This window comes from Somniosus microcephalus, chromosome 9 (genome assembly GCF_052327205.1).
Source record: "Somniosus microcephalus isolate GS21.2 chromosome 9, FLI_Smic_1.0, whole genome shotgun sequence".
In the NCBI taxonomy this organism is placed as follows: domain Eukaryota; kingdom Metazoa; phylum Chordata; class Chondrichthyes; order Squaliformes; family Somniosidae; genus Somniosus; species Somniosus microcephalus.
In genome coordinates, this window is record NC_140995.1 from 78,883,603 (window position 1) to 78,907,269 (window position 23,667).

General features: G+C 44.8%; 1 protein-coding gene across 5 annotated transcripts in view; it reads right to left on the reverse strand.

Moving 5' to 3' along the window:
• Positions 1-23,667, reverse strand: part of LOC147112490 (structural maintenance of chromosomes protein 6-like) — a 214,879-nt gene that overhangs the window by 21,625 nt on the left and 169,587 nt on the right. For 4 of the 5 annotated variants that reach the window (XR_015079510.1, XM_085996783.1, XM_085996782.1 and 1 more), the window contains 4 exons: positions 17,647-17,792; positions 7,449-7,574; positions 4,371-4,476; positions 25-177 (listed from right to left, as the gene is read on the reverse strand). Coding sequence is in view for 4 of the 5 variants with exons in the window: in XM_085996783.1 (XP_085852909.1) it covers positions 25-177; positions 4,371-4,476; positions 7,449-7,574; positions 17,647-17,792 (531 nt within the window). In the remaining variant the exon portion in view is untranslated. Of the gene's footprint in view, positions 1-24; positions 1,163-4,370; positions 4,477-7,448; positions 7,575-17,646; positions 17,793-23,667 lie in introns of those variants that run through there. The other variant, XM_085996784.1, reaches the window with a different exon arrangement.

Genomic DNA, 23,667 nt, shown 5'->3' on the forward strand with positions numbered 1-23,667 from the left:
AATTGAGCCTAGACATAAGCGTACCATATAAACATCAAACTCATCCAGACAACGGAAAGGAGACTCCATGGTGTCCCACAGGGAGAGGATGAAACACACAGTTGCGAACGAACGTTCACCACCAGAAAGGGATCGCATGTCACTGAGTGCTGCCTTGATTCCTTCTTCACGTTGAACCTTTAATAAGTAAGAGTACAGAGAAAAGACACTGGTTCTTATACTCTTGCAAAAAGCTTCAATCTGACAAAATGAATTTGCAGTCATGTAAGCCTTATGGGGGAAGAAAGATCTGCATGTATGTAAATTACTCCATTTTTCTGAACTTGCTGGATTTTCAGATTAACTGCCCATTAAATTCGCTACAGAAAGTCAAGTCTGATAATTACAGCAGAAGTAATAAGAACATAAGAAATAGCAGCAGGAGTAGGCCATTTGGCACCTCGAGCCTGCTCCGCCATTCAATAAGATCATGGCTGATCTTTGACCTCAAAACCACTTTCCTGCCCGATCCCCATATCTCTTAATTCTCTTAAGAGTTCAAGGGTGCAAAATTCGATAACTCCTGAAAACGGGCGGGAGTATCAAGCCTAGCAGCACCTGTTAGAGGTCTTACCAATCCCCTTAGATGCCTTCACAAGTAGCCAAAAGAAAACAGGCCCAGGCTGCCACTGAAGCACTAAGAGGCTCATACTAGGGCAGTGCAGCCTTCTCTCACATATTTAGCCTTCAGGTGGCATCAAGAAGGAATACCAGAATAAGACAGAGGACAAGATGCGTGGGCAAGAGGGGGAAGCAAAGCGTCGATAAAGAGCAGAATTCAGGTTAATAATAATTGTCCTGTAACACTATTGAGCTACTGGTTGTGGGAGGTCCTTTTATCTTATGTATGATTAAACAATGAAGTAGAAGATGAAATATTCAAAAGCTGGCAGACAGAGGTGAGGATAAGGAGGTTGATGAATATTGCGATAGGAAATCTATAAGGAGGATGCAATTAAAGCACTCAGAAGGTCTCCTGAATTATCTTATTCCTGATATCTTTGGCCGCCATTGCAGGTTGTTCTCTGACATCCTCTTCCATTCACTATTGGTTCCTCTGCCTCTCCTTGACCCTCTGCTGGCTTGCTTTCCTCCTCTGAGATTCTCATTGGGAGTCACTGCTCTAGGAAAGATTGTAGAGTACACAGCAAAAGATTAAGCACCTATAGTCACAAGGGAACTCACTTGGGTGTTTTGTCTTTTTTTTCTGACTGTTGTCGGTTTATTATCCTTTTGTCATGTGTAAAAGATAAATTACGGCAAACAGTTGATTGTGTGGTCTATGTATTCTGGAAAATGGCAAAAGCACATTGAGGGCTCAGGGCGACTTGCTTTTGTAATACTTACGGTGGAAGTGATAGGAAATAACCGGGTATAGCAAAGATAAAACAGGAAGGCAGATTATTATCTGAACGGCAATAGATTGGGAGAAGGGGAAGTGCAACGAGACCTGGGTGTCCTTGTGCACCAGTCGCTGAAGGTAAGCATGCAGGTGCAGCAGGCGGTTAAGAAGGCAAATGGTGTGTTGGCCTTCGTAGCGAGAGGATTCGAGTACAGGAACAAGGATGCCTTGCTGCAGTTGTACAGGGCCTTGGTGAGACCACACCTTGAGTATTATGTGCAGTTTTGGTCGCCTTATCTGAGGAAGGATGTTCTTGCCATGGAGGGAGTGCAGCGAAGATTCACCAGACTGATACCTGGGATGGCAGGAATGACGTATGAGGAGAGATTGGGTCAATTGGGCTTAAGTTTAGAAGAATGAGAGGGAATCTCATTGAAACTTATAAAATTCTAACAGGACTAGACAGACTAGATGCAGGAAGGATGTTCCCGATGGCGGGGGAGTCCAGAACCAGGGGTCACAGTCTAAGGATAAGGGCTAAGCCACTTACGACAGAGATGAGGAGGAATTTCTTCACCCAGAGAGTGCTGAACCTGTGGAATTCTCTACCACAGAAGGCAGTTGAGGCCAATTCATTAAATATATTCAAGAAGGGGTTAGATATATTTCTTAAGGCTAAAGGGATCAAGGGATATGGGGAGAAGGCAGGGACAGGGTACTGAGTTTGGATGATCAGCCATGATCTCATTGAATGGTGGAGCAGGCTCGAGGGGCTGAATGGCCTACTCCTGCTCCTATCTTCTATGTTTCTATGATGTAAGACATTGGACTAATGTTGCCTGCAATTACAGAGCCATATGGTGGCCACCTATGGTTGAAGAGTAAGCTTATGATTGTGTGGCATGGCAGTGTACACACCCTGGTTGACGGGCAGCAGTGAACTGGAGGGATGCTGCATTTGATCACAACAGAGCACGCAAGGCACCCCTCGTCCTCTTCCTACTCCTCTTCCCAGGAAGATCTGCGCTGAGCCACACGGCTGCTGCTCTTCCGATTACGAGGACCAGGATGAGAGGGCATAAATGTTTCCCATCCCATTGCTATAGATTTCATTTGAGGCAACAATCTTGCAAGCGCACAGTCGAAGTGGCCTGAAATTATTCCATTCATGACACACTGCAGATGGGTGTCAGCTTGAACAGTCACAAGGTCAGTAGATGTGCAAAATCTTATCCCAAACCTACAACAGCAAAGTTGTTGCATTTGAATGTCAGCCATGATTTCAGGGGTGCTTTTAAAGTGCTCCACCAATGCATACAAATCATGTCCTCCAGTAACGCGTCTCCTTGAACCTGGCCTGTTCCTGACAAGTTGGGAAACAGGAGCCAGAAGCACGAAAATGGGAAACCACTATCAAAATAGGATTAGCAAGGCAGTTAACAGGCTGTCAACTGCCTTAACTACCTGTCCCACTGGTTCCAGTCGGGTCAGTTTGGGAGCAGCTGAACAGACACTCACCAAAATCCGATGGGGGCAGGTTGGGTGTCTGAAGCCATTTTTTCCGATTTTCACTGCAGACCCGCCTCCAAACCCACCTCCTCAGGGCTATTAAAATCGAGCCCAATGAGTCTGTAGTTGCCTGTGTCTGTTTGTCACTATTCTTCAAATTTAGAAACAGCCCAATCTGCTCCACATCTACTAGTTACCTCTTCAGTGTCTATTTACTTTAGAATAGCGTAGACTTAGAGGTGACCTGATAGAGGTCTATAAAATAATTAAAGGACTGGACAGCGTGCCTATTGATTGATAATTCCAGATTGGGGAGGAGCAGGGGACGTAAGTTTAAACTATGTAAGAGTAGGAATAGACTGGATATTAGGAGGTTCTTCTTTTCTCAGAGTAGTGAGCCTGTGGAATGCATTGCCGGCTGGTGCAGTGGGTGCTGACTCTCTGTATGCCTGTATGAGCAGCTGGACCGGTTCCTGACTAGGGCAGAGATCGCATCATATAGAAGGTAAGTGTCTTTATAGAGAACACTGGGTCCATGTGATCTCCTGGACTGGTTTCAATCACCTGAGGGGGTCGGAAAGGAATTTTCCCGAGTATTTTTTCCCTTATTGGCCCTGGGTTTTCTCTGTTCTTTTGCCTCATCCAGGAGATTCCATGGCGACGAGAAGGAAAAAGTGTTTAGTCATGATGCTCTGGCCATCATGGTGTGGGGCAGGCTTGCTGGACCAGCTGCTCTTTTCCTGCCCATCAATTTTGTATGTTTGTTTTGTCTCCATTATATGGCAATCCTGTACCTGTTGTACTAGTCTCCAACTCTCACTCCTTACGATTTGCTCTCAAAGTCTAGTGCTGCTTGGTCATTTCATCGAACTGTGATGACTCATTCAGCAAGTCTAGTACTATCCACTCATCCTTGATAACCTCTTCACATTTTTCTGGCCTTGTAAGTTCCTGTAACTTTCTTAAGCTTTTTTGATCAACAGGCCTTTATCACATCACTTCGTTCATCTATTATGCCAAGCTGTCTTATTCTTCAGTATCCCATAGCAAACACACTTCATAGCATCCTTCTGAATTATACTTCTCTCCTCTTTTGATTATCTCTCTCTTTGGTGCCCCTTGTAATTTTACTTCCTTCAAGTAGCCCCTTTTAAATTTACTTGTCGCAGGTGCTCCCTTCTAAATTTATTCTTCAGTGTAACTCTTTTATCTTCACATGTTATAAGACTATCATCATTTTGTGGGAAATATCAGCTATTTTGAAGCTGTTGGTTAACATTTACTAGTTTTGTTGGTTGGCATTTACACTTTTGAAAAATGCTAAATATTTGCCCTCTATAACTGACAAGATGAGGGAAGAGCTAACCTCGTAATTAATCTTATATATTTCTGATTACAATATTTCAACTTTTTTCTTTTTTTTATGTAATCTATTCTTCAAAAAGAAAAACAGGCTTCTAATAAATTGTAAATAACTCACTGTAATTGAAAGATCCCTATTCTTATGGTCGAAGTTAATATTCCCGAGGTAGTGCTGCTGAGACAACAAGCTGATGAAGTAATATTTGCAGCGAAGAGAAATGTATCTATTTAATTCAAACAGAAGAGAAAATGACATTATGAATATATTCATCAGATACAACAGACACGACATATATATGCTGGATGGCTTCCTAAAAGAATGAATGATAAGTAACCTTTAAAGGAGGGAGAGTATGCTTGACAAATCTCTTGGGAGTACTCTGAGGAGAAAACAAACCTTGCAGGCAAGAGGAACTGACTGGATGTTGTGTATTTAAATTTCAACACAGCTTAGATTATTTTTGAAGCCACGGCAGTGCTTCTGAAATGGATTGAAAATTGGCCAAAGCAGAGGAAGCAAACGGTGGTTGTACGTGGAGCTGAATCAGCTGGAAGGAGTTAACTAATGGTGAGAGTCAGGGATCAGTGCTGGGGCTGGTGCTGTTTACAATGTATATACATCATTTGAAAATGGGGGAGAAACAAAACTCTCTCAGGTTTGCAGATGAAACCAAACTGGGAGGGACTGCAAACAACACAAAACAGGCTGACCAACTGCAGGAGGATCTGAATAGATTGGGAGCTGGGCTGGTGGGTGGCAGTTGTCAATGAATGTGGATGAATGCAAAATCACAAGATTGGGAAAAGATGATAAACTGTGCCAATATAGACTAAATGGTATTACTCTACAAGACGCAACACAGGAGAGCGATTTAGGGGTACTGGTGGATAGATCATTGAAGCCGTAAGTACAGAATATGTTAACAAAAGCAATTAGTGTAGTGTCTTGGGCTGCATAGATGGAGGAATAGAGCACTAATCTCGGGAAGTGATTCTGAGTTTGTACAGAGTACTGAGTCCGACTGGAGTTCAGTGTAGAATACTAACCACCATATTATAACCACAACAACTGGCATTTATATAGTGCCTTTAACATAGTTCATCGTCCTAAGGTGCTTCATAGGAGAAGAAAGACATCCAGGCTCTGGAGAGGATGCAGCGCAAGTCAACTAAATTGCCAGTTGATTATAACAAAAATTGATTTTTCTCTGTGTTGAATTTTAACTTGTTAGAAACAGCATTTATGTAGTTAAAACCCAAGGTCACAGAGTATTTTGCCAATAAAATCCATCAACATTCAATCACAGATTTCCTTGCCAATATCAAAGATTAGTAATCCTTATAATATTGATGAGCAATGCAGCCTTCTGTGTATGGCTGTGGATCTAATGTAATTATGGGAGATGCAGTCATCTATTGCCTTTTGTTTCTGCATAATTTCAAGGGGTAGAAATTGCATTTCTGAAGGAAGCCTGTTTTACCAGATAGAGTCCATTTCAGTTTTCCAGCCAGGGCCACAAGAGCTCTGTGCTGCAAATTTGCACCAACTGTGCAAGGAAGCTAGGCTAGATTGAAGCTACAAGTAAACTTCTGTACAAGTAAACCTCTGGTTAAAGATTAGGGGGGAGAAATTCAGTATCGCCCCGTTTGGGGCGCGATTATCGGCCGTGCGCAAAGTTTAGCGCCTGGTGCTAATTATCGCCTCCGACTGCAAACTTGGCTTTTATCGCTCCTGGAGGTGATTGGAGCGCTAAATCAGGCACTTCACACCTGTCTTAAGACGCAAAGGCCGAGGAGCGAGGCGCTACCTCAGAGCGCTGGCGAAGCTCATGTGATGTCTGTCAACAATGGAACACAGACACAATGGTGCCAGCCAGTTCTTAAAGGGGAGGGTTGATCTTGCTCTCCATCCACATCCTGCTCATTGCAGCCTTGAATCTCGGCCTGAAGAGACCTGTACATCAAATCTGCTAGAAAGAACAATGGAGCGAACCAGGGAAAGAGCTCAGAGTGCAGCCCACACAGTCTCTTCTAAATCGATACAAGGGCAAATCAAAATGAAACTGCAAAGTGCTGCTCAGTACCCAAAACTCCTTCACACAGCATTGAATCTCTCCAGAAGTCTCTCTCTCTCTCTCACAGAATGCCCGGTGCAAAAATGTCACCAACAAAAAAAGGCAGGAAGCTGTCGCCTTTAAATAGTGCTCCCCCAGTCCCTTCCTGACTGCAAAACGCTCCCCTCAACCTGTCGTTGCTAGCGGCAGGCGGTAAGGCAGGGGGCGCCACTCAATATCCAGTCCGGGGCATTGCACACTCGACTGACGTCACGATCTGCCAGTGCAGGAGATTGTGGTGGTAGTGTTTAGCGCCGCCGCAAAATGTCTAGTTAATTTTGTGAGCAGCGCAAACATCGCCGCGCATGGGCGCTAATTGCTTTGCACCCCATTAGCGCACTCTTAAGGCGCTAACAGGAGGCGCAAACCAACTGAATTTTTTCCCCTAGGTTTAGAGAGAAAGAGAGCAGTTTTTAAATTATTTTATTATTTTATGTATTAAGGAGAATAGAGAAGTGTATAATCCACAGTTTGATACTGTATACCGTTTACCCATTTTATTTAAATAAAAACATTGGTTGGTTTAAAGCTCGAGGCTCAGTCTGGCAGAGTCGAATTAGAGCAAGTATAACCCTGCTGGCCTAATTTTATCACCTCAAACACACCAAGGAGGAAAAATTGGGTTGCTTTGCGTCTCCCATTAGCACCCCAAGCTAACGGGGCGCAGAGCACCTAGCACCCAGGCGCTGCACTGCTATCGCCTCCCGCGAAATTCAGTGGGAGGTTAGTGGCGGCGGTAGCCGGTAGCGCCCAGCGGCAGCTCTGGTGATGATGTCATCGCCCTGCGCAGCGCCCCTGACCTACCGCCGGACGCTATATTTGACAGGGTCAGGGTGCTGTGTTTGCAGCTGGGGCGGCGATAATTAAAGGGCAGGTGCCGGGCGGCCATTTCCAGCATAGGGGCGTTAATTTTATAGGGCCCCGGAAAAGTTAGCACCCCAAATTTTCCCCCCAACTCCCTTACAAGGACATAAGCGACACAAGATTTTCATGAAGGAATAAAATACACATGAAATAGTATTGCATCTTAATTATAATTCAACAAATACAAAAACTTGTACTGAATGAATTGTGGCAATTACCTCCTGAATTTTTCATATGCTTTTTGCCTTTTCTCCATTATTTTATCAATCAGCTGCATAAACTTTTTCAGGTTCTTGATTTGGTTTTTGACATTCTTGTACATTTCCAAAACTTCAGAGTACTGCCTGTTCAAAAAACACTGAAAAGTTACTAATCTCAGGCATACTAATGGCTTTTAAAATTGAATCCATTGAACGCAGTACACATAAAGGCTCAAAGACCTCGGGGGAAATTTTAACCCCCAAAAATGGGTGGATTTGGTTCGGGTGGGAGGTTAAAAGTTAAAAATCTGAAACAGAAAGGAAGACTTGAATTTATATAGCGCCTTTCAAAGCATTTTACAGCCAATGAAGTATTTTTTGAAGTGTGGTCACTGTTGTAATGTAGGAAATGCGGCAGCCAATTTGCACACAGCAAGCTCCCACAAACAGCAAAGTGATAATGACCAGATAATTTTTTTTTTTTTTTTTAAGTGATGTTGATTGAGGGATATATATTGGCCAGGACACAGGGGATAACTCCCCTGTTCTTCTTCGAAATAGTGCCAAGGGATCTTTTACGTCCACCTGAGAGAGCAGACGGGACCTTGGTTTAATGTCTCATCCAAATGACGGCACCGACAATGCCGCACTCCCTCAGTACTGCACTGGAGTGTCAGCCTAGATTTTTGCGCTCAAGTCTCTGGAGTGGGACTTGAACCCACAACCTTCTGACTCGGAGGTGAGTGTGCTACCAGCTGAGCCACAGCTGACACTGGAACAGGAACCCAACCCTCCTTGAACCCGCCCACTTCCAGTTTTAACGGAGGCGGGATGAGGGACGGGTGACCAATCCACTCGTAGGAGGTGGGTTGGTCATTTAAATATTTTAATGATGAGGCTGCCTGCCTTCATTTTAACAGTTATTCTATTTTTGACCACAGACGGCTGGGTTAACCTGGCCTCGGGAAACCCGGCAGGTGAAAGGAGGCGTGAAGGGCTGAATCCATAAGGTAAGTGTCTTTACAGCACTGCTTGTGGGCCAGGAGGAGTAGGAGTGTTTCCTCCAGGCCCAACAAGCTACCCAATAAACAAATCTATCTGTCAATCAGGCTGGCTGTGGGCGGGAAACCTGCAGAAAAAAAATTAAAGACGCTGTTGTTTCTCGAACTGAAAACAGAAGCCCCGCTCCCTCCCTGCCTTCGAGCTAGTTTCATTTAAATGGGATTTATCGCAAACAGGTAGATTATTCTTGGGTCTGGTGTAAAGCAGTATTAAAGCATTGACAAATTAAAATATAAAAGCTACCGTACATTTAAATCCTCAGGTGTACTCGACACATTAGTCAAAACATTTACATTTTAATTAGGATCTTTCAAAACTTCAGAAAAGATTTCAGAAAAACAAAAATATTTGTCAACATTTATTTCAGTTTTGGTGTGGGGCTACTATTTGTAGCTGCAGAGTACTTCTGGTGCAGCCTATTCAGTCTGTCATCGATCCTCTTCCTAAAAAGAAGAGATTTGGGAAATTCCAAAGGGGAAGTAAGTGTGGCACTGTTACATTTGTTGGGGGAGGGGGGAATTTCCCCACAATAATTACCACAAAGGTAAATAAAAATAAAACAAAATGCGCAATTTATCTTCTTATAGGCTTCATTGAACCTACATCTGTACACAGCTCAGGCCCTAGAAATCAAGCATGCCGCTTTTCAATGGATGAACAGATAACTGTTTGGTGCATGTGAATAACGGGTCGGGAAATTATGAACGTCTAAATAACATCCTCAGCACTGCAATAAATAATTCAAATTAAACTCTTACCACTCCTGGCATATCTCAATTCCACCAGTACAAATGCATGTGATAGGCAAAATAGGTGGACATCTAACCAGCTCTCCAACAAGCGAGAGTCTAACCACTGCCCCTTGACATTCAATGGTATTACTATCGCTGAATCCCCTACCATCAACATCCTGGGGGTCACTATTGACCAGAAACTTAACTGGACTAGCCACATAAATACTGTGGCAATAAGAGCAGGTCAGAGGCCGGGTATTCTGCTGCGAGTGTCTCACCTCCCGACTCCCCAAAGGCTTTCCACCATCTACAAGGCACAAGTCAGGAGTGTGATGGAATATTCTCCACTTGCCTGGATGAGTGCAGCTCCAACAACATTCAAGAAGCTCGACACCATCCAGGCCTCGGCGGCTGATTTAAAGGTGAGCGGGGGCCCACGGGAGCGGCTGGTGAGAGCGACACCTCGGCGGCTGATTTAAAGGTTAGCGGGGCCCACGGGAGCTGATTAAAAGGTGAGCGGGGCCCACGGGAGTTGATTTAAAGGTGAGCGGGGCCCACGAGAGCGGCTGATTTAAAGGTGAGCGGGGGCCCACGGGAGCGGCTGGTGAGAGCGACACCTCGGCGGCTGATTTAAAGGTTAGCGGGGCCCACGGGAGTTGATTTAAAGGTGAGCGGGGCCCACGGGAGCGGCTGATTTAAAGGTGAGCGGGGCCCACGGGAGCTGATTTAAAGGTGAGCGGGGCCCACGGGAGCGGCTGATTTAAAGGTGAGCGGGGCCCACGGGAGCTGATTTAAAGGTGAGTGGGGCCCACGGGAGCTGATTTAAAGGTGAGCGGGGCCCACGGGAGCTGATTTAAAGGTGAGCGGGGCCCACGGGAGCTGATTTAAAGGTGAGCGGGGCCCACGGGAGCGGCTGATTTAAAGGTGAGCGGGGGCCCACGGGAGCTGATTTCAAGGTGAGCGAGGCCCACGGGAGCTGATTTAAAGGTGAGCGCGGGCCCACGGGAGCTGATTTAAAGGTGAGCGGGGCCCACGGGAGCGGCTGATTTAAAGGTGAGCGGGGCCCACGGGAGCTGATTTCAAGGTGAGCGGGGCCCGCGGGAGCTGATTTAAAGGTGAGCGGGGCCCACGGGAGCTGATTTAAAGGTGAGCGGGGCTCACGGGAGCTGATTTAAAGGTGAGCGCGGGCCCGCGGGAGCTGATTTAAAGGTGAGCGGGGCCCACGGGAGCTGATTTAAAGGTGAGCGGGGCCCACGGGAGCGGCTGATTTAAAGGTGAGCGGGGCCCACGGGAGCGGCTGATTTAAAGGTGAGCGGGGCCCACGGGAGCTGATTTAAAGGTGAGCGCGGGCCCACGGGAGCTGATTTAAGGTGAGCGCGGGCCCACGGGAGTGGCTGATTTAAAGGTGAGCGGGGCCCACGGGAGCTGATTTAAAGGTGAGCGGGGCCCACGGGAGCTGATTTAAAGGTGAGCGCGGGCCCACGGGTGCGGCTGATTAAAAGTGAGCAGGGCCCACGGGAGCTGATTTAAAGGTGAGCGGGCCCCACGGGAGCTGATTTAAAGGTGAGCGCGGGCCCACGGGTGCGGCTGATTTAAAGGTGAGTGGGGCCCACGGGAGCTGATTTAAAGGTGAGCGCGGGCCCACGGGTGCGGCTGATTTAAAGGTGAGTGGGGCCCACGGGAGCTGATTTAAAGGTGAGCGCGGGCCCACGGGTGCGGCTGATTTAAAGGTGAGTGGGGCCCACGGGAGCGGCTACAACAGTGAGTGTAAAGAAGTAAAAAGTAATCGAAGTGTGACGTCACCAGAAAGCAGGTAAGTGACTGCTTGGTGAGTATTTCTCTATTTCTCGATTTTTTCCAAAACTTGGGCGTCTAAATTTAAGTGCCTTGGTGTAGATTAAAAGATGTACGTGTTCCAAATTTTAAAAACTAATTCATTAATTAATTGAGATGGGAGACCAGGCAATGTGTTGTTGCATGTGGGAGCTGGTGGACACCTTTGAGGTCCATGGCGACCACATCTGTAGCAAATGTTGGTTGCTCGAGGAACTTCGGCTAAGAGTTGATGAGCTGGAGTCTGAGCTTCGGACACTGCGACACATTAGGGAGGGGGAGCATTACCTGGACTAAGTTCCATGAGGCAGTCACATCCACTAGAGTAATTACTTCCAATTTGGCCCTTGGAGTGGGAGGGGAAAGATCCAGTTATCATAGTCCACGTAGGTACCAATGACATAGGTAGGACAAAGAAAGAGGTTCTGTTGAGGGAGTATGAGCAGCTAGGGGCTAAATTAAAAAGCAGAACCACAAAAGTAATAATCTCTGGATTACTACCTGAGCCACGAGCAAATTTGCATAGGGTAAATAAGTAGAGAAATGAACGAGTGGCTCAAAGACTGGTGTGGGAGAAATGGGTTTTGATTTGTGGGGCATTGGCACCAGTACTGGGATAAGAGGGAGCTGTTCCGTTTGGACGGGCTTCACTTGAACCATGCTGGGGCTAGAGTCCTGGCGAATTGAATAAGTAGGGCTGTAGAGAGGGCTTTAAACTAAATAGTGTGTGGGTGGGGGGTCCTGGTGAGCAGGAATTTAAAAAGTCAATGAGAAATGAGAAAACAATAGAGCAGGATAGAGATGGGGGAAATAATAACCAGAGTGTGACAGGAAGGGACAGAATGTTTAAAAATAAGAGTGCAACAGAAAATGGGGCCAAAACAAGGAGAAATGGTAAGAAGACAAAGTTAAAAGCTCTATATCTGAATCCGAGCAGCATTCGCAACAAGACAGATGAGTTGACGGCACAAATAGATACAAATGGGTATGATCTGATCGCCATTACAGAGACGTGGTTGCAAGGTGACCAGGGCTGGGAATTGAATATTCCAGGGTATTTGACAATTCGGAAGGATAGACAGAAAGGAAAGGGAGGTGGGGTGGCTTTGTTGGTAAAGGATGGGATCAGTGCAGTGGTGAGAAGTGATATTGGCTCAGAAGATCAAGATGTAGAATCGGTTTGGGTGGAGATAAAAAATAATAAAGGGAAAAAATCTCTGGTGGGCATAGTCTACAGGCCCCCGAACAGTAGCAATACTGTTGGACAGAGTATAAATCAACAAATAATGAAGGCCTGTAAAAAAGGTACGGTAATAATCATGGTTGATTTTAATCTCCATATTGATTGGCCAAATCAAATTGGACATTGGCCCAGAACTTGGTGTCGGGGGCTTGCCGCGCGTGCAAGCCCCCGATGTGCACTTACCCGGTGCGCTGACATCTGAAACCTGGCCCGCAGTGGTTTTCCTGTCAGTGGCCCGGTTCTGATGTCGGCGCGCTGTGCTAACCTGACCCAGCGGCGTAGTTAGTGCGATGTGCCGGCTGGGATCAGGTGAGCACTGTTCAGCCAATCAGGGGAGGGGAAACTTCATTCATAAGTTTGAGAGTAAGAACTGTCAAACTCATGAGAAGTACTGCACCCCAAAACACTACTTAAACTTTAAATAAAATTTAAAAAAAATCCCAATCATTAAATTAAGTATAAATAAGTTTAAAAAAATAATTTAAACAATAATTTTTAATAAAAAGGGTCTAAAACTAAACTTACCTTATTGTAGATTCTTTAAAATAATAAACCTGTGCAAAAAAAAATTCTAAATTGCACTAAAACACCACTTACCTGTAAAAATAAATACTTACGTGTGCTTTTTACAAGTGTAAAGACCGGAGGCCTTTACACATGCGCAAATCCCCCAAAACAGAGGAAATCCAAGACGCATGCACTGCCCCCTACAGTGCACGCGCTAGCCTCTTCACCTCTTGGGTTAGAGGAGAGGAAATGCCGGTTTTCAGCGCATGCGCTGTGCATGCTGAAAACCGGCATTTCCTCCGGCCAGACGCGTGAGTACCCCTTCCGTACTCACGTGTTTGAGGAGGAATTACTGCCCCAATGTATCCTTGAGGAGTTCATAGAGTCTATCTGGGATGGTTTCATAAAGCAGTATGTAATGGAACCAACCAGGGAGCAGGCTATCTTGGATCTGGTACTGTGTAATGAGACAGAATTAATACATGATCTCATAGTAAAGGATCCTCTAGGAAAGAGTGATCGTAACATGGTTGAATTTCAAATTCAGTTGGAGGGTGAGAAAGTTGTATCTCAAACCAGTGTCCTGATCTAAAACAAAGGCAATTACAATGGCATGAGGGCAGAACTGGCTAAAGTGGACTGGAAAAATAAATTAAAAGGTAAGACAGTTGAAATGCAGTGGCGGACATTTAAGGAGATATTTCATAACTCTCAACAAAAATATATTCCAATGAGTAAGAAATATTTTAAGAGAAGGGAGCACTATCTGTGGCTAACTAAGGAAGTAAAGGATGGTATCAAATTGAAAATGAAGGCATACAATGTTGCCAAGATTGGTGGGAGACCAGAGGATTCGGAAATTTTTGAAAAATCAGCAAAGGATGACTTAAAAAAAAATAAAGAGATGAATTATGAGAGTAAACTGGCAAGAAATATTAAAACAGAAAGTAAGAGCTTCTACAGGTATATAAAAAGGAAGAGAGTAGCTATAGTAAATGTTGGTCTCTTAGAGGATGAGAATGGGGAATTAATAATGGGGAACAGGGAAATAGCAGAGACTCTGAACAAATATTTTGTATCTGTCTTCACAGTAGGAGACACTAACAACATCCCAATAATGGATAATCCAGGGGCCACAGGGAAAGGGGAACTAAAGACAATCACTATCACTAAGGAAAAAGTACTTGGTAAAATAATGGGACTAAAAGACGACAAGTCCCCTGGACCAGATGGCCTGCATCCCAGGGTCTTAAAAGAAGTGGCTACAGAGATAGTGGATGCATTTGTCGCAATACACCAAAATTCCCTGGACTCTGGAGAGGTACTAGCGGATTGGATAAATGCAAATGTAACACCCCTATTTAAGAGAGGGAGACACAAAGCAGGAAACTATAGACCAGTTAGCCTAACCTCTGTCGTTGGGAAAATGCTGGAGTCCTTCATTAAGGAAGCAGTAGCAGGGCATTTGGAAAATCATAATGCAGTCAAGCAAAGTCAGCATGGTTTTCTGAAAGAGAAATCATGTTTAACAAATTTGATGGAGTTCTTTGGGGATGTAACGAGCAGGGTGGATAAGGGTGAGCCAGTGGATGTGGTGTATTTGGATTTCCAGAAGGCATTCGATAAGGTGCCACATAAAAGGTTACTGCATAAGATAAGAGTTCACAGAGTTGGGGGTAATATATTAGCATGGTTAGAGAATTGGCTAACTAACAGAAAGCAGAGAGTTGGGATAAATTGGTCATTTTCCAGTTGGCAAACGGTAACTAGTGGGCTGCCACAGGGATCGGTGCTGGGGCCTCAACTATTTACAATCTACATTAATGACTTGGATAAAGGGACCGAGTGTAATGTAGCCAAGTTTGCGGATGATACAAAAATGGGTGGGAAAGCAAGTTGTGCAGAGGACTCAAAGAATCTGCAGCGATATAGACAGGCTATGTGAGTGGGCAAACATTTGGCAGATGGAGTATAATGTGGGAAAGTGTGAGGTTATACACTTTGGCAGGAAAAATAAAAAAGCAAATTATTATTTAAATGGAGAGAAATTACAAAATGCTACAGTTCAGAGGGACCTGGGGGTCCTTGTGCATGAAACACAAAAAGTTAGCATGCAGGTACAGCAAGTAATCAAAAAGGCAAATGGAATGTTGGCATTTATTTCAGGGGGGCTGGAGTATAAAAGCAGGGAAGTCCTGCTACAACTGTACGAGGTATTGGTGAGACCATACCTTGAGTACTGTGTACAGTTTTGGTCTCCTTATTTAAGGAAGGATATACTTGCATTGGAGGCAGTTCAGAGACAATTCACTTGGTTGATTCCGGAGATGAGGGGGTTGACTTATGAAGAAAGGTTGAGCAGGTTGGGCCTATACTCATTGGAATTTAGAAGAATGAGAGGTGATCTTATCGAAACATATAAGATACTGAGGGGGCTCGACAGGGTAGATGCAGAGAGGATGTTTCCCCTCGTGGGGAAATCTAGAACTCGGGGGCACAGTTTTAGAATAAAGGGTCGCCCTTTTAGAACTGAGATGAGGAGGAATTTCATTTCTCAGAGGGTCATAAATCTGTGGAATTCTCGGCCCCAGAGCGCTGTAGAGGCTGGGTTATTAAATACATTTAAGGTGGAGATAGACAGATTTTTGCAAGATAAGGGAGTGAAGGGTTATGGAGAGTGGGCGGGGAAGTGGCTTTGACCCAAGATCAGCCATGATCTTATTGAATGGCGGAGCAGGCTCGAGGGGCCAAGTGGCCTATTCCTGCTCCTATCTCTTATGTTCTTATGTAGGACAAAGCAGCCCGCTTGATTGGCACCCCATCCACCACCTTAAACATTCATTCCCTCCACCACCGGCACACCGTGGCTGCAGTGTGTACCATCTACAAGATGCACTGCAGCAACTTGCCAAGGCTTCTTCGGCAGCACCTCCCAAACCCACAACCTCTTCTACCTAGAAGGACAAGGGCAGCAGGTGCATGGGAACAACACCACCTCCTCCAAGTTCCCCTCTGTTGTGTCTGGGTATAATAAGATACAGACTGCAGCAGAAACGGTACAACAGGTGTTTACTCAACGTGGCTCACAGTTGAACTGACTGTACAGATTACTACTCAGTGCTATATACAGGTGTGGTCACTGCCGGTACTACAGTATACATGAGCTGTAAAAAGTAGTTCCCCCCCTTAAAGGTATATACATTACACCCTCCAAGTCACACACCATCCTGACTTAGAAGTATATCTCCGATCCTTCATCGCGCTGGGTCAAAATTTGGAACTCCCTAACAGCACTGTGGGAGTACCTTCACCACACAGACTGCAGCGGTTCAAGAAGGCGGCTCACCACCACCTTCTCCAGGACAATTAGGGATAGGCAATAAATGCTGGCCTTGCCAGCGACATCCACATCCCATAAACAAATTTTTAAAAAGCTTGGATATCCACCCTGTTTTTTGATGGGGAACACCCACTTTACATCCGAAAATGGAGCATTACCGATTGAAAAAGAAACACATAAAAGCTTTGTGGAAGACCAGGATACTTACTTCATGATCACTGCATGGTTCATGTAGGTTTGGGTGGGAAATCTGCAACATATTGTCAGTGACAAATTTGCCTTGAAGTCTCGAATATACCATCCAGCTTACCTACATGGTGATTGATAGAATTGCCCAGTGCACCTGGCTTGCAACAATGGATTCAATTAATTCCCTCAAGCACACAATTTTTGTACTTATTGTTGGGAAAGAGGGGAGGTCACAGTGTTGTTTGTTTATGGCACCTTATTAATCTGTGTTTGAATTCAGTATATAACATCATGTATTCTGTAATTCATGAATATCTGAGGCCCACTTGGGTCCTCCGCAACATTCTCCTGGGGGATCAGGGTGGGCAAGGCATAGGGCCATATTTATTAAAAGCTTCTATCTATTTAATTCACCCTCATTGACACGTGAACTAATGAATTACTAAACTGTTTTTTGACAGTTGTGCAAGGTTGGCCTGGCAATATCTCTATCTCTCTCCCTTTCTTTCTGGTAGGTGTTCACCACTCCTCGGCACTTTATTATTCTCAAAATGGAAGGACCCTGAGAAGAGCCAGTCACCCAAATATTATTTGCAATGGAATTGCTCTGACCTGGTCCTTGTAATCAACATCACTGAAGCTGTTTAGTGGGTGCTTGGGGGAGTCCTGACTTGAGAACCTCCATGGTAGCAATTCAATTGACATTTTTTAAAAAGCAGAGAAAGATATGGTAAGATAATTAGTTTCTTCTATTAAAAGGGTGAGCACCATCCTTCTCCTTTAAGCTCTCCATTGCTTCCATTTCTTCTGACAACACAACATAATAGCTGAACATATTGGTGCCATCTGCTGGCCCACCAGACTCCTGCTGTAACTCCGGCAGGTGTTTGAAGGAACAGTTCATAAACAGGTCAGGACCTGGATCCATTGGGCCCTGACCTCATCTGAGATTTTCTGCTCGGCATCCAACCGCCATAAATTGCCTTTGCTCAGAGTTCCCATTTCCCCGGCTGATATGGGATCTGGAATGTGTCTGGTGGCCAGTGCGATGAGGTGTACTGGCCTCTAGAAGGTGCCCAGCTGGACCCCCAAGCCATGGACCCCCAAAAAAGAGGACAATTTTTAAGGAAGCCGAAGGGGACAGAGAAGAGGTTTCTCTGAGGTGGGCGGGGGGGGGGGGTGTAGGGTATCTGTCCTACATATTTTAGAGTCCATTATGTTAGGTACAGAATTAAAAGAACTTGCTCCACAATAAGTGGCAACAAGATTTTATTTATTAGATGTGCAATGTGCTTTACAAATAAATACCTTGTAATTTCCACCTTGTTCCCATGACGTTCTTGTTCTCTGCTGATCCTTTCCCTCAGGCGATTGATCTCCACATCAATACTCTTGGGAGTTCTGGTGACTTCTAATCGCTGTGTACAAATCTGCCTGGCTTTAGCAGTATCTCGCTAGAATAAACAAGAACATAAGGAGCTGAGCAAGAGGAAAGGGCATTTGGTGCATCAAGCTCATTCTAACTATGGATACATGTTTCAGGCAGCACCATCCATAACTTTCATTTTCACATCTAATTGCATATTGTAGATGGGAAATTTTTCCCCGTTTGTGAATAAAAGTAGAAGCTTCATGTTACGTGTTCCCTCAGGATTCCTTCCTGACAGAGCAAATTCTGAAAAAAGGTGGACCCAGGCCAGCACTTTGCTGTTGCTCTTCTCCATCACTGGTGATACTTAAATTCTCAACTTCAGTCCAGGCTCCCACTGGTTAAGATCAGAGTCAGTGCAGTAAAATAACTACAGGAAAAGACTCAAGGGGTCATGTTAACCTAACTCGCCACCGGGAAACGGGCAGGTTCGGGTTGGCCGCCCATTTTACACCCAGCCCAACAGATGGCCCAAATTCCGTGCCTCAGTCCAATAATATCTCTTGTGAATGAGGGCTGAAAACAGAAGTGCAGCTGCTGGCCTGAAAGCCTCAAGTGCATTTCTGGCCTCTGGCTCCAAAGCAGCAGCCAAAACACCCTTAGACTCTGGTCTGAGCAAAGTCCTGGCACAGCCCCACTGCCAGCTTTTTGGGGAACCCTGTGTTTGGGCACTCCATGGCCAGACTGTATCCTTACTGTCATGTATCATGTGCCATGAACTCATCTTTGGTGAAATGTAAGAAGTCACACAACACCAGGTTATAGTCCAACAGTTTTATTTGAAATCACAAGCTTTCGGAGCGCTGCTCCTTCGTCAGGTGAAGTGGAGAGATGCATAAAGACACAGCTTATATAGTCAGAGAATAATGCCAGATGATTACAGGTAATCTTTCTAACTGCCATTTATCACACCTCGGCAGAGAGATAATCACAGCAATCAAAGGTGTGAATGGTGTCCAAACAGGTCAGTCAGGAAAACATTACATCAAAGAACAATGAGGTGGGGTCACAAGGGGTCAAATGTTGCAGATGCTGGGGTCTGTATGAAAAACAAAAAACAAAAAACAGACAAAAAAACATTTTTTTTTCTGGAAATCACAGCAGGTCCGGCCGCATCTGTGTAGAGAGAACAAGCCAACGACGACTCGAGTCTGGATGACCCTACATCAGGTGGGGTTACATGTAGCGTGACATGAACCCAAGATCCTGGTTGAGGCCGTCCTCATGAGTGCAGAACTTGGCTATCAGTTTCTGCTCTACGATTTTGCATTGTCGTGTGTCTCAAAGGCCACCTTGGAGAATGCTTACCCGAAGATCGGAGGCTGAATGTCCTTGACTGCTGAAGTGTTCCCCGACTGGGAAGGAACACTCCTGCCTGGCGATTGTTGCGCGGTGTCCGTTCATCCGTTGTCGCAGTGTCTGCATGGTCTCGCCGATGTACCATGCTCTGGGGCATCCTTTCCTGCAACGTATGAGGTAGACAACGTTGGCCAAGTCACATGAGTATGTACCATGCACCTGGTGGGTGGTGTCCTCACGTGTGATGATGGTATCTGTGTTGATGATCTGGCATGTCTTGCAGAGGTTGCCGTGGCAGGGTTGTGTGGTGTCGTGGTCGCTGTTCTCCTGAAAGCTGGGTAATTTGCTGCGAACGATGGTCTGTTTGAGGTTAGGCGGCTGTTTGAAGGCAAGTAGTGGAGGCATGGGGATGGCCTTAGCGAGGTGTTCGTTGTCATCGATGACATGTTGAAGGCTGCGAAGAACATGGCATAGTTTCTCCGCTCCGGGGAAGTACTAGACGACGAAGGATACTCTGTTGGTTGTGTCCCGTGTTTGTCTTCTGAGGAGGTGTGGTGATTATTCTTGTTTTATAAGAAGCATTGTAATTGGTTGCCTGTTTTCCTGCCTTGAGATATATGCTGTAAACTTATTGGTTAGTTGATTCCATGTGACCTGTGGTGGCCATCTTAAATTCAGTTTTCTACAGTTTGGTTGAGACTGGGTGCTCAACATGTACTTGCTGGTTTTTTAAGATTAATAAAGCCTAGCTTTTGAAAGGCAATCTACTCTTTATTTCAATTTATTAACCTTTTGCTATAATGGAACGATATCTTCGACTGGAACGATTTAATGCTGACGCTAATTCTGCAGGAGTGGATGATCAATGGAAACATTGGTATCGTACATTTAAAAACTTTTTGGGTGTGTTGGATCAGCAATCTCTAAATAAGTTGGATATACTAATCAACTACATTGCTCCAGATGTGTATAAGTATATTTTGGACTGTGAAACTTATGAATTGGCTATTGCTACGTTGGAAAAAAATTTTGTTAAACCCAAAAATGAAGTATTTGCACGTCACCTTTTATCTGCCCGTAGGCAGCAGGCGGGAGAATCCTTGGATGCTTATTTACAAGCACTCCGGCGCCTTGGTGCTAACTGTAATTATAAGGCCGTGTCTGCAGAAGAACATAGGGAAGAGTCGGTACGGGATGCATTTATTAATGGATTACTGTCTAGATCAATTCGTCAGCGGTTATTAGAAAATAAGATCTTGGATCTTAAGAGTGCTTTTGAGCAAGCCTCTACATTGGATTTGGCTCAGAGAAGTTCGGATTCTTATGCTCTTTTTGATCGGCCTGTGACCGTGGTTTCAGCAGTTCCGGATGAAAGGGAGTTACGTGGATTTAATAGGAGTGGTTTACCAGATTCCGAAACAGTTTCTACTTCGGCAGCTGTTGCCTCTAGGATTCAGAAGTGTTATTTTTGCAGGAACGCCCGGCACCCCCGTCTGAAATGCCCTGCCCGGGAGGCTGTGTGTAGTAAATGCGGCAAGGAAGGTCATTACGCACGTGTTTGCAAATCGGTTGCCTCCTCTGCGACCATTCAGCCTTTAGATAGGGCGTTTATTGCATCAGTTTCTGCCGCCTTTTCCCATGGCCTAAACAAAGCTATAGTTATGGCCCAAGTTAATGGGTTAGAAGTAAAGGCCCTTATAGATACGGGCAGTACTGAGAGCTTTATAAGTCTTCAGTTTGTGAGGGAGAAGCGTTTGAAAATTTCGCCTGTTTCCTATCAGGTGTGTATGGCTCAGACGACTCTCACCTCACAAGTAGCTGGTTGTGGCCTTGTGAAATTAATTCTCCTAGGTAATACGTATACTGATATACGCCTATTCGTTCTGCCTAATCTCTGTGCGGACATTTTGATTGGTCATGATGTGCTTCAATTACATGAGTCCCTCAGTCTTTCTTTCGGAGGAACCAAGCCACCTTTGTCTATTTGTGGATTAACTTCTTTATTCATTTCTCCATTATCACTTTTTTCCAATTTGATGCCGGACTGTAAGCCAATTGCTACCAACTCAAGAAGGTATAGCAGTCAGGATAAAGAATTTATTAATTCTGAAGTTCAACGTCTTTTATCGGAAGGAATCATTGAACCTAGTTTTTCGCCCTGGCGGGCACAGGTAGTTGTCACCACTAATGAGAGACATAAGAAGCGAATGGTGATAGACTACTCTCAAATTATTAACAGGTATACTCAATTAGATGCGTACCCCCTGCCTAAGATTGATGAGCTTATCAATAAAGTAGCTCAATATAAGGTTTTTAGCACTATTGACCTAAAGAGTGCTTATCATCAGATTCCTATCGCTAAGAGGGACAAACCATATACGGCCTTTGAAGCTGGCGGAAAGCTGTATCAGTTTTGCCGAGTACCATTCAGTGTTACTAACGGTGTCGCCTGTTTTCAACGGGCAATGGATGCTTTTATAAGTGATAACTCTCTCTCTGACACCTTCTCATATTTAGATGACATCACGGCGTGTGGCAAATCAAGCGGGAGAATCTTTTTAATCTAGAAAGATTCCTTCAAGTTGCGGAAAAAGTTGGCTTAACTTTCAATAAAGAGAAGTGTATCTTTTCGACCACTGAGGTAAATTTACTGGGGTACATTATCTCGGGAAACAAGATTAAACCAGATCCAGAACGGCTGCGACCACTGATAGAATTAGTAGGGCAAGGTAAATCAAAGGCCTTGCAACGAGTTGTTGGACTGTTTTCTTATTATTCTAATTGGATTGCAAACTTCTCGCAGAAGATCCGGCCCCTTATTCGGGTTACGACATATCCTCTATCATGGGAGGCCAGGACGTGTTTTGATAATCTTAAAAAGGATATCCTTGGAGCAGTTGTGCATTCTATTGATGAGCAGGTTCCCTTTGTGATTGAGACGGACGCTTCCGATTTTGCAATTGGGGCTACCCTGAACCAAAATGGAAGACCTGTGGCCTTTTTCTCACGTACTCTGAGCAATAGTGAGCAGAGACATTCATCAATAGAGAAAGAGGTGTACGCAATAGTAGAAGCACTGCGTAAATGGAAACATTATTTATCTGGGCGACATTTTACGTTAGTAGCTGACCAAAAATCTGTGTCCTTCATGTTTGATGTCAAACATTTCGGAAAGATTAAGAATGATAAAATAATGAGGTGGAGGATCGAGTTGGCATGCTACCATTTCGATATAGTCTATCATCCGGGGAAGGATAATGTTGCCGCTGATGCGCTGTCGAGGGCTTATTGTTCTGTGCTTCACGGAGATACGCTTATTAATCTTCATAATGCTTTGTGCCATCCTGGTGCTACGAGGATGATACACTTCGTACGCAGTAAGAATTTGCCCTTTTCAGTTGAAGACGTCAAGCGGATGATTTCGTCATGCTCTGTCTGCGCCCGGTGTAAACCGAATTTCTTTAAGCCTCAACGAGCTCATCTTATAAAGGCTACTTCTCCCTTTGAACGCCTGAGCGTTGATTTTAAGGGGCCTCTTCCTTCAACGACTCAGAATCGATATATATTTACTGTTGTGGATGAGTTTTCAAGGTTCCCTTTTGCTTTTCCTTGTGCAGATGTATCAGCTGCTACAGTTATTAAATGTCTGACTCAACTTTTTGTCATCTTTGGGATGCCTGCGTATATCCATTCGGATCAGGGAAGTTCTTTTATGTCTTCCCAGTTGAAGGAATACCTCCAGAGTCGGGGAATTTCTACTAGCAGAACTACCCCGTATAATCCCCAGGGTAATGGACAGTGCGAACGATACAATGGGGTGATCTGGAAGGCAGTTATGTTGGCTTTGACATCCCGGAACCTTAAGAATACACAGTGAGAAATGGTACTGCCTGATGCCCTGCATTCCATTAGATCATTGCTTTCAACGGCTACTAATGTGACCCCCCATGAAAGGCTCTTCAACTATCCGCGGAGATCCACTACGGGATATTCGGTACCTTCATGGCTTACTATGCAGGGACCTGTGCTGCTCCGATGCCATGCTAGACTGTCAAAGTATGATCCTTTAGTGGAGGAGGTGGAGCTATTGGAGGCAAATTCCCAATATGCTCACATTCGATTCCAAGATGGGAAAGAAAGTACGGTTTCAGTTAAAGACTTAGCTCCTTGTGGTGGCCAGCCCTCTCCTGAGGACATTAACAATAGCCATAATTCAGATAATGTTGATGTCGTCACAGATACTACGAACATTTCCAATCCTATTGCAGACACTTACAATTCTCTTAGTCTGCTCCCGATGCATGTTCATGACCCTCCCAGTCTACCTTCTAATGGGACTTCCAATCCGGAAACCGTTGATAATCGGGATATTGATAGCCTCCCTGCAGAAGACATTTCTGTGTCTCCTGGTGTGGGAGGGCAAGGAACTCCACCAAGGCTAAGAAGGTCGACACGAACAAGATATCTGGTCGACCGATTAAAAATGGACTTTTAAAATAATTAATAATTTAATAGTAAAATTTTAAAATTGTTGAAGGCATTATACATGTATTGCTCTAGTCATAAATAACTAATTGTAAACTGTAAAGGCTACCTAGGTT